This window comes from Etheostoma cragini, chromosome 6, assembly GCF_013103735.1.
Source record: "Etheostoma cragini isolate CJK2018 chromosome 6, CSU_Ecrag_1.0, whole genome shotgun sequence".
Taxonomy (NCBI): Eukaryota; Metazoa; Chordata; class Actinopteri; order Perciformes; family Percidae; genus Etheostoma; species Etheostoma cragini.
The window spans coordinates 10907377-10919392 of NC_048412.1; the positions used below are offsets into that span (position 1 = coordinate 10907377).

At 38.9% G+C, this 12016-nt stretch overlaps 1 protein-coding gene across 6 annotated transcripts in view; it reads right to left on the reverse strand.

The window, feature by feature from the left end:
* triob (trio Rho guanine nucleotide exchange factor b) overlaps window positions 1-12016 on the reverse strand; it is a 102622-nt gene that overhangs the window by 42763 nt on the left and 47843 nt on the right. For all 6 annotated transcript variants that reach the window (XM_034873173.1, XM_034873175.1, XM_034873176.1 and 3 more), the window contains 7 exons: window positions 9105-9296; window positions 8340-8471; window positions 7602-7832; window positions 6085-6207; window positions 5164-5355; window positions 3764-3933; window positions 3143-3317 (listed from right to left, as the gene is read on the reverse strand). In XM_034873173.1, coding sequence (XP_034729064.1) covers window positions 3143-3317; window positions 3764-3933; window positions 5164-5355; window positions 6085-6207; window positions 7602-7832; window positions 8340-8471; window positions 9105-9296 — 1215 coding nt within the window. The remainder of the gene's footprint in view (window positions 1-3142; window positions 3318-3763; window positions 3934-5163; window positions 5356-6084; window positions 6208-7601; window positions 7833-8339; window positions 8472-9104; window positions 9297-12016) is intronic.

Genomic DNA, 12016 nt, shown 5'->3' on the forward strand with positions numbered 1-12016 from the left:
TGAGAACCTGATCCTCTCAGGCCGTGCTATTTTTGTGCTATCAGGTACTTCACTTTGCTAGAACTAATACAATCCTGTTAATGTATGTTAGAATACCAAGACTGCTACAAATAGAGGTTTGATTCATTGCGCAGCAACAGTATATAAAATGGTAAACTTGCAGGCTAAGTTAATTATTATACTATTTGTCATATGCAAATTTAGGCAAAACCAGGGAATAGCTGCCAACTGCTCCTAAGAGGTAGGACAGAATAAACACAAACAGAAAATGTAGTTTTAAGTGTACAGTAAAAACTGTACTCAGTAAATACAGTTCTACTTTTAGGAACAGTGAGTCCATTTCTCTCTTACACTTCTTTTCTTTGAGTAGGATAAACGTTGAAAGCTCTAATTCTCATGATACGGACAATGAATTCTGAGCCACAGAAAACCGAGTAGCTATCAGTACTTATTCTCAGGTTTACCTCTTACCAGCTGTCACTAAGCTACAGTTTTACAGGGAACAATTATTCTCTTGGAACCTGTCTATGGTGATTGCACGGAGAAAGTCCCAGTGTGTGGGACAACAGTGGGCATAAAACTTCATTTAAACACAAAATGAATAAAACCAAAAATGCCCAAAAGGAAAAAGAGGTGATGTGGCTTTTAATTATGTCCATCCAAAAAGAAAAGTAAACCTCTTTTGCAATAAAGAGCACTATTCTCTGTTCACGTAGAAAAGCATGCTTGACTTGAATTTGGATTTACAGAAATTGCCCTGCTATAAAATCTCCTCTGTATAGAAACATGACTTTCTTTGCTAGCACACAGAGTAATCTTATCAAACCTTTTATGGCGGAATAAAATAACAACCATTCTAACCACTATTGTTATTTTACAAATCATGCCACAAAGTGGAAACTTACCAAGGAATCATTTGCACTCTGCTCTCTTCTCCTCATGCAGTTGAGTAAAACGCCCTCTGCGTGCAAAAAGACCATCTCCCTCAGCTACCAACACAGCGGACACTAACTAACGTAGGACATAAGTCTCCCCTTTGACCAATTCTTTTTTTCCTCTGTGGTCTGAACTGATTCAGAACTCATCGTCCAAGAAGAAAGCATTGTGAGACAAGTGTATGTCTCACCTCAATCCATGCCTTTACCTCAAACACACACTCAGGTGGGAGTGTGTGTGTGTGTGTGTGTGTGTGTGTGTGTGGACAGGGAGTGGAAGAAGACAAATGCCTTCTCCACCCATCTTCATGCTTGAGCACTGTGTCATATTAATCATCTGTCTATGGGCTTACTTTAGTGTTCAACAAGCATTCCCTGACTTGACAAGCAGGACTCATGCAAGACTTATCTGTTCTTTTGGACTTTACATACAGACACAAATGACTTGAAACCAACCACCAAACTTGTATTCAGAGGAGGAGAATTAATTTATAAACAGCCAAGTAACAAAACACCAAATGCTGTCACACTGGCAGGCACAATTTGCAGATGATGGGTTTTTTTTGTGTTACCACATCTTAGTTTAGTCTGTGTCTAGAAAGTCCAACTGACAATAGCAGGAAAAGGTAAAGCAAGAGTTTCTCATTATTAAGAAAAAAATAAATAATATCTCATAAACATCTGATAATTTACACACAAAATTGGCTTAGCCTTTAATTACGCCTGTAAAATGCGGTTTAGCAGGGATTACATTAAACCAAAAATTCTGACATGGATATTGTGCATTTAAATCCATATCATGAAACATGAGTCTATAGCAATGCAAACGGCTCTGTGAGGCTGTAAAACCAAAGTAGGTGTTTTGCTAAATGTTACCACACTTTAGTTTAGTCTGTTAGCATGTTAACATTTGCAAATTAGCGCTAAAAAAAACTACAGCTGATGGGAACGTCATTAGTTGTACAGTTATAAACAACGGTATTTGACAAAAATTGTTAGCTGATTATGTTGCATGAGGAAAAGTCAAGAGATCATCAAAGTACCTAAAATTCATTCTTAGGGGCATGTGGATGTTCCTGTTAGATTTGTTGGCAAAACCTCACTCATAAACACAAATGAGAACATCCTGGTGGCTTTAGTGGAAAAGGCAAGAGAACACTAGAATTCAATGTCTGGTAACCAAGAATCTCACTAAACATTGTGCCATCCAGCAGAAATAAAAATATTTTACATGATATACTTACACGCCAACACTGCCATCCCTAGAGCCATGCTGCTGCCGTGAAAAAAACAAACGCTAACTTTCCACACACCTTTTTACCATTCTCATGAATAAATTCCTGTATTTCCTATCAAATTGGATGAGTGTAATTCATCTGTCAACACAATGTGGTTCAACAAATCTGATTTGACAGCCATGCTACAGTAAACGTCATGAGTAACTATAAAAAACGATATTTTAAAAGAGCAGTTATCACATCTAAGCACCAGCTGAGAAAAGCATTCACTCTCTCAGTGGGACGTTAAGGAATTAGCGGATACAATGCAGCCATTTGCTGGTTGGGGAAGGGGAAACAAAATTGGAATAAGTCAGTGGATGAGATGCATCAAGTGGAACTAAATACTTTTTTTGAGAGCATCGCTGTGAATTCAACCAAGCTCTTTTACTGTGTAATGGTCCATGAGCTCAGAGTCACAGTCATTTTGCTTTCCCAGTGTGTGCCTTGACACTTATTGCATTTAAGAAAAAAACTACTAAGTAAATGAGACATAAAAACAAAAATATTTCTCAATCTCTTTTTCTCAACTAGTGACATTCCCTGCAATTTTCACCTAAACTCTTTTTTTCATAAACCAAACACACATTTGTGCTTTGCTTTACACGTACATTTCTCCCTTTCATTCAACACCTTCTTCCTGTATGTAAGTTTATAAATTCTGGTCCACTTCTGATGTTTTTCTTGGTCATTAGTAAATCTCTTTTCCCAATTACTTTCCCCTCACATTGTACACAGTACTGCATATGCAAGGCCATATGCTTCATCCACTATCACCCCTTACTTGCTCTCTTAACCATCTGCAACCCTCAAACCCCATCTTCTACTGAACTATTTCATCTACTCACTCCCACTTCTGCCTGAACATTGCAGGATAAAGCAAAGATAATTATTCATAATTTACAGAGCCTCCAACTCCCTCCTACTTACGTCAATGGCGTCTCTCTCAAAGATGCGGAGCTGGAGGAAGAGCTCCAGCTTGATCTTCCTTTCTTGAAACAGTTCCTCCATCTGTCCCTGGGCCTCGTCCAGTTGCTGCAGCACACTCTCAATGTGGGCCATGGAGCTGTTGTGAGGAGTCTTGTTGCTTGAGATGGCCGAGTCTCTGTGGAGATAGGTCAAATGCAAAGGATTTAAAAGGCGCAGTGTATTTGTGGTCAGAGATGGGGTGCCCAGTTTTTGCGGAGACTTTTCTGAGGAAGTAAAAGAAAACTGAATCTTCTTCTCCTTTGCTCAGTTTACTTATTCTGTTCAGGAAAATCCCTCTGTCCCTTCTCCTTAGCTTAAGTATTTATTTTACTTTCGTCTCACTAAAATATGATTGCCAAAATATCAAATCAGGCTTAGCATTCCTTAGCTTTGGTATTACACAAGTTTTTATTTTCAGTGATACAGGAATGCCGTTGTATCGGTGTCACTTTGACCTATTCTGGATAAAACTTGAGTGTGTTTGTATGTGTCAATTAGTTGCGTGAGTGCGGCTTACCCTATGGTGTATGTTATATATTAAAGTATGCACACATTAGTGTAGCATGTATTAATAATTGTCACCTGAGCTGCTGTATGAGGTCTTCTCCCTCCTTGATGACATTGACAGTAGCCTGTAGGGTGGTCTGCTGCTGCTGGCCGAAACGCTTGATCAGGTCCTGCACTGCTTCCACCGACTCTGCATACACATCATCCAGCAGTTCCTTCTGAAGCTCCTCCAACCACGTCCATAGCTAAGAGGGATTGACAGTAAAGGCAAGCCAGTTAAAATGCAGCATCACTTAGTGTACACACCTCTAAAGAGAAGAGAAAAATATATATGAGTAAGCTAAGTGGTTAGTTTTTGCTATCACAAAATATTTTTTATTATAGCCTAATTTTAGATTAGGCTAAAATTTAACTCATTTTCAGTGTTTGGTAGAAGGAGCAATATACACTCTTAGGGACATTTTCTAACAGTGAGTCACGCATAGTAGGTTGCCCCTTTCTTTGTTGTCACCAATGTAGATTTATAAAAAAAAGACAAAACGCATTTTTGGAGTGGAGTGACTTCATCTTTGTATTTAAAGAATATCAGTGCAGATGAATTCCCTATCTAGCAATGTACTCTCTTTTTCCTTCTAACATGCTGGACTGCATCCAAAGGTTCCCACAGAATTAGAAGAGATGATGGAGAGTTGGAAACAGTCATGCCTGCACACACACACACACACACACACACACACACACTCATAACATAAACACAACACTCACACACACAGAAAGACCTGCATCAGTGCGAGCTGACAGATGGGATGAAGAAGATTAGTCCATATGGACACTAAAGACCAGCTTCATTAATAACACCATGCCGCTGACTGGCTCTATGAGTTTGGGTAAACAGAATGTAGTGTTAACACATGCCGATTACAGTGCTATGTCAGTGTAGAGAGGTTAATTTTGACAGTCAAAGATGTGCAGTGTATGTCTTTCATAACACTGTGTGAGGAATTACATTGTGGGAGTTGTGCAGTGATTAGTACTGCATACACACAGCACACATTTAGTTTGCATGTTCTTTATTTATTTTTTAAGGAATAAGGTTAAAATATAATAAGAGACATTAGAGGCATCACTGTCATTATCACAGTGAAGGGGAAGGCAGATTGAGGCAGACATGCTTGGAACACGTGCCGAATATTACCGTGGAATATGAAAGGCATCAGAAAAATATGACTAATGAGTCAGTTGTTAATGGTGGACAAAGATATGACAAGTGTTCACAGTTATTCCTACATATAATAAAAAGCTGGAATGTGATCAATAAATGAACAACCGTCTACCTTTACAGTGTTTCCATAAAGTATTAGTAGCATAAGCTTTAGCTTTGGACAAAACAATGGAGTCAAATTAGTGTGGTAAATTGGGCTCTTTAGGGGTGAGATGAGAGAAAGTGAATAGAGGAGAGGAGAGGAGAAACACACCTCTTTGACGTGTGTGTGGAAGGCAACAGACATGTCCAGGAGGACTTTACGCTGCTCAACACGTCGCACAAAGTCCTGTATGCGATCTTCTAGCTGGTGGGCAGCCTGGTAAATTTCCTCTGGGTCACACTCTCCGGTCTGAGCCAGCTGCTCTGCTGCCTCCAGCAATTTGTCAGCATTGGTGTAGGTGTTCTAAGACGTTAACAAGAAGTACATTTATGAGAGTACAGTATCACATGCACTTGACTGGTAAGGCTAACTGCTCTTTAGCTTCTAAGAGCTTAAATCTTTGTAGCTTTGTAAGGGCCTAGGACAATACAGCAACGTCAAATCTAGATTTATTTAATAAAAATGTCTGTCTTTTAAAGGTCCAATTTCATGAAAATTTCACTTTATGAGTTTTTTTAACATCAACATGCATTCCCCCAGCCTGCCTATGGTCCCCCAGTGGTTAGACATGGTGATAGGTGTAAACCGAGCACTGGCTATCCTGCTCTGCCTTTGAGAAAATTAAATGTCAGATGAGCCAATCTGGAATCTTGCCCCTTATGAAGTCATAAGGGCCAAGGTTTACTCCCCTTTTCCCTGCTTTGCCCGCCCAGAGAATTTGGCCCACGAATGAGAGAGAGACATCATGGCTTTCAAATACATGGCTGTTGTGGCTGTAATTCTGCATCAAGGCTGAATTTTGATTCCAGATATGGTATTAAGGAACCAGATATGGTATTAAGGAACCACTAAGGTCAATATAAAAGCATCCAAAAAGCACCATGTCATGGGACCTTTAACAAATGACTTTACTTAAGATTTGAGGTCAAGTTTCCAAACTGGAATGCAGCCTTCAGACAAGCATGTTTTTTAAAAAGTATGTCACAAGATCAAGATTTGCTTTTGCGTTAACACTTTGGACCTAGAACTTACCTGTGCAACCTCCTCAAAGTCTTCGTGTCTCTTCTGCAGAGCCCGGGCTCTGTGTAAAGACTTCCCAACACCAGTGTGTTTACTGAGGAAGGCCTCTCCATGGTTTTCTATCCAGTCCAGCACCTTGAAAAAACACGCACACATAGATATATAGATTACAAGCATACACACACACACACACACACACACACACACACACACACACACACACACACACACACACACACACACAGTTTAAATATGCGTGACTACATTACACTGTGAGAATGCAGTATAATTGTTTGAGCAGTAGGGGGTGCAATTGACTAGCATGACTGTATTCAGATCACATTAGCATTACAGTAGTCCTTAGATGTCATCTATCTTTCTTCCTCGCCCCTCTGTCTCGCTCTGTGCTCATCCCCCTTTCTTTACTTTTCTCCCCCAACTGCAGTCTGTCATGTTTAAATTGCACAAGTGTGAACAATAAGGTTTTGCCTAATAGGAAATCCAGAGCAGTGCAAATTGTCAACATATCCACTGTGGGTGAGATTAGCCATAAATCTTTGTACATAATTACCTTATTATCTATTAAACAGATGGTCTTAGTTTATCTGTTTCTATGTGGGACAATGAAAGGGATTTCATGACTCTTTCAAAGGCTCTGGGAGAATATTTGATGGGACAAAACACAGATGAACATGTGCACAATGCCCTTGACACTTTATGTGACAGTAAATTGCATCACCATGGAAACCACTACCAAGAGAAAAGAGTGATGAAAGAGTGGATGGAAGATGGGAAAGAAGGAAGCCCAGAGAAGGGGGGTGGGGATAGAGATGTAGATAAGAGTTCATGCCCAAAAGGCTTTGAAGAAGCTGAAGTTAAAATATATAATTAATATATGATATATAATATCACACATTATGATATCCATAATGGAATGTTAGCAAAAAAACAAACATTTCATGTATCTTTATAACCATTAACAAATAGTGGGGGAGCATCACTTATGTTGCTATTCTATTTGCCTAATGTTTGAACAGTTTCTTACTTTTATTTATTTGCTATTGGTGCAGTCTATTATGTACTGCTGCTAGTAAAAAAAAGTCTTACAACAGCAATATTTGCTTTACTCAAACACTAAGGTTTTACAGATTTAATATCATCCAAATGAGTTGCGCATAACTTCCACAACGACAAGTCTTGTGAAATGCTCAATCAGTTGATTGATTTTAATAAAAATGTTTGGAAGGATAGGTGTGTATAAGATAGGTATCTGCATTGTTAGTGCTTTACATTACTTAATGGACTTGAGAGGACAGGGTACCTAGTTGGAACATAGGAACTTAGTCTTAGACTTAGACTTCACTGTATTAGGGGTCTCTAGATAAGGCACTGTCTCTAGTCTCTACCTTAGTCTTTGCTGTGTATGCATGAGTGTGCATGTCTGCCCATGTGTGCACAACAAAACTATCTGAAGCCCAGAGAGCTGCAGGTCTCGTTGCAGTCTCTGTATGTCTGTGTGTGTCTCTTACTTGCTGTACATCCTGCTGAAAGACACACAGCTGCAGCCGTTGGTGCAGGCGGACTTTGCGATGTTGCCAGATGTTTTCCAGTTGCCTCTGGTGATGCAGCACCTCATGGATAATGTCTAGGACATGGTGCACAGCCTTGGAGTAGTTAGCTGATGCCATCAATGAATCAGCACTTCCCGGGGTCAAAGGTCGCTGTAGTTTGTCTAAAAGCGACTTCCCATCCTGGCTTACCTGTAAAAGGTGATGAGAAGTTTGACATATAGCAAAAAATATGTATCTCACTTGAGAATAATAAAAATCTCAAGTCTCAGCTTGTTCCATCGTAGTTAAAAAAATAAAATGGAAAGAACATATTGATTAGGCTAAAATAATTTAAATCTATTAGTATCTTTATCCTCACTACTGAGGTCGACTACTTTTCTCATTTGTTTCAACCTGAACACATTTAAAAATGACTGTAACCTCGGTTTTATAAATAATGCTCAATGTCATATACATTTTTCCCCTCTCCCCAAACATCAAACTCCATTGTTGTATGTCATTGGTTACATTTTAACATAAATAAATTGATCATGGAAAGGGTTTACATTGTAGAGTTTGTGTTGTATTGTACTGACAGCATGTGTTTGAATACATGATTTGGATAATTGTCAGTCCTATTTTAAGGTTATGCAGAAGTGGCATCAATATTTGAATATTTAGTATGTTTGTGTTTTGCAGGCTCACGAGTGTACTGACCTCAGAGTATGCGGTTGTGATGTGCTCATACAGTCCCTGGTGATGGTGGATTGTGTCTTCCAGGTCCTGGAGTTCAGAGGGCAGCTCTCCTTCACCACATGCCTTACACCATGGCTCCACTTTACTCATGTACTGGAGAGAGAACACACAACACAAACATTGTATTTCACAGACATGCATACATATAGTATGTATACATACATACAATGATATAGAAACTTAATCATTATATCATAAACATGTTATTAACATATGAACAGCCAGTCAAACCACAGACTAGATAAGTCTTTGAAAAGACAAGTGTTTGATTTGATTTGTTCTCAAACTTTAGCTGTCTCTAAAAAAAACTAAGTACATACTTCTGCATGCTAGTCGGTAAGTAAAATGCAGTATCCATTGTGACGGGGCTTTAAATAAGCTTTCTAGCAACTATGTGAACCAATAGAAATACAATATGTTGTCTGTAATGCTGCTCTGTCCACTAACATTGACAACAAAAAAATCAATAGCTCACAAGGACGTCTTGAACAATTTACAGAAAAGAGGCCATCCAGCAAACAACAGGTGTCAAAAACCAACTAATGCATTGTTACTGCAACTGTAAGCAAAACAGTGTAAAAGAGTATTGATTATTTAAATGGTGTTTTGTGCACATCTTTAAACAAAGAACACCCATTTATTGTAACACACAGACACACAATTTGTTTGACATCATTAGAACTGTACTTGATTTTCTGTGTGTCTGTTGTCGTTGTGAGTCTGTACCTGGTCTGCTTTCTGGTGGAAGCTGGCAGACATCTCCAGCAGGGTGCTGCGTTCGTCCAGCGCTGCAGCGAAGGCCTTCCACTCCTGCTCCAGCTGTCCTGAGATCTGCTGAATCTGCTGGGAGGCGTAGTGGCCTGACTCCAGAAGGCGGTTTCCTACCGACATGATCCGATTGATGTTCACATACACATTCTGTGTTCAAGGTAGAGGTAGAAAAGCAAGATGGCACGGATTAAAATACATACCAAAAGTGATTGAGTTTGCTTCAGTAAAAAAATAGATATAGTTTGTTTAATTGCATGAAGCTGAAACCATGTTTTTAAACAGGCAACATTGGCTGTATGTCTACGAAGCAATCAAAGTGTGTTAGTGAAATATAGTAGTCACAAATACATGACCGTACACAGCAAGTCATAGTATATTGCAACATTTGCAATACATTGTCATAAGCTACTCCATCTACACAACCTATGAACATTAAAAAGTAATTCACTTGGGAGGCATGCCCCTGTGAATAATGAAAATAAACCCATTTGCCTCATATCTTTCAGTCTTTTTTAATATATGGGCTCCAAGCTGTCTTGTGTAGATAGGCATGGATCAGCAAACACTAATTAACAACTGTGTTAACAGCCTGTTATTATTCGATTCAATTACTGCTCCTGGAGCCTATTATGGCTCTTAGTTTGCTTGTTTCAATCACATCGGTGAGTAAAGATGAACCAAACACCAGCTACAGTTCTCAGTCCTCAGACAGAGGCTGGGTAATTCAAAGAACCCATATTACGAGTTTTCATAAAAGTTGCACTGGATTGGGGCTTTGTTTTGTTTAAATAAGGCTTTGGGATGATTTCTGATGTGTCCATTTCTCAAATTAGGGTTTAAAATGGGTTTAAATAGCTTTATTTTTACTTGCAGGAGTTATACATGTTAACCAAGCAGAGACATTTTCCAATGTACAAAATCCAGCCAAATCTTGGCACTGCGACTTGAACAGTAGAAGCACCAGATTTAGTCTGATGTTGGCTTAATGATAATAGGGACAGTGGTGTACTTCAACAAGGGATTCCAATTCTTCTTAAACACTTAGCAGTAGGTACATTGCAATATACAGTATAAAAGAACAGTGGTGCACAGTAGTACTACTGTAATCCTACTTTACATTGTACAAAGACACAAATTAAATATAACCAGAACATTATCTCAAAGCTACTCTAGATCTAATGTGTACTATACCACGAGAAACTATGGTGATTTTTGGAAAAGATACAAAAGGACCTTAAGGATCTATAAGCACATATCCACATTCAGGGGAGGAGGGGACTGGAGCAGAAAGGAAGCACAGAGTTTCAGAGTCCCAACCAAAGAGCCTAAAGGCCTTTGAGCCATCTGTAGATCATTATGAATTACATTAAATAAGAGAGGCTGGACTACTGGAACACACTGGGTGGTAAAACCCTTATTCCCAAAGTGATGGACAGAGAGGGGGAGGGCAGAGATAGGGAGAAGGTATTCCTAACTCAAACCTGATGTGAGAGAGAAAAGGAGAAAAGACAAGAGAGAAAGAGAGAAAGAGGAGGCCAATACGTTTGACCCAGATATCAGTTAATCTAGAGAAGGAAAACAAATAAGACCACGGCAGTATTTGCTTTGTGAATGAATTACAGAATAAGATGAACAAATGTCCACAATAACAGAAAATAACAGACCTCCTTTCTTGCAAACAGGTGATAAAGAGACCCAGGCTGTAACCAGACTACTGTTCTACCTATCTGTAAAGTGTCCTGAGATAACTCTTGTTATGATTTGATACTATAAACAAAATTGAATTTAAGTGAATTGAATAGTGCACTTTTTTCTTCAAGGCCTGAGTGTCCATGTTCAACACAATATGCACAATACTATAAATCCCTCAGTAAATTTCAGCATTGCTAGATATGTGAATTAACGTTATGTCAACTGACACAAAATAAACCACCGACCCCCATTTTTTTTTTTAAAGTTTATAAAACACATGACCAAAATAGTTGTACATGCTGCCATTGTGTTACTTATGGATTAAATTATAGTGAAAATAAATTATTCCCCTTTGTGCCGGGGACCCCCTGGCACTTCCACAAGGACCCCACTTTGGAAACCACCGAGTTAGCAGAATTCTGGTAAGCGCTCTGTATGGAATCAAATGGAACGAGTGTCTTATATGTTTTGAGTTAGATGTCCTTTAGACTGCTTTTTCCTCCTAAACATGTTCAAAATTCACTCTGAAGGCCAAACAGCATAAAAGCCATTTACTTCCGGAAGCTAAGGCCAGCTCAGTCAATGCAGCTTATGCATTGGTGTCACTTAGGGCAGGAAGAGTTGAGACAACATGTTACTCCTAATATACACTAGTTGGACTTTTCACAGAGTACACTTACTAATGCAAAGAAAGAAAACAAACGTATAAGAATAAAACCTTAACTTGTAACATTATCTGCCACACTGATGCAAAAGTGTGTCAGCACTACACAAAGCAAACCTTAGGTTTGGAAGTTTGACATAATGCTTTGCCAGATCTGCCTTTTTGTTGTCATTGTCTCCAGTTCTCCTGCTTACCAACAACAAGCCATCCCAACAATGTAAACCACAGCTTTGAATAATTGCTGCTGTTTACTGGTAGACTTCTTATCTTACAGCACAAAGTTTTACATAATTATGTCCTATCTCTACAACTATCTTTCGTACTCAAATTGAAAGCAAATAATCCCCATCCCTTCAGGAAAGTTCCAGTGTTTTCCATTTTTCTTCATTACTTAACATATGCTTTAAAATAGACCCTTTGTGTTATATAACCTGTATTGCACACATTTGTAGGCTTTACATAATAGTACAGAGGGAGTGTAACGTGCTATCAGTAATTATAGCACACCTTC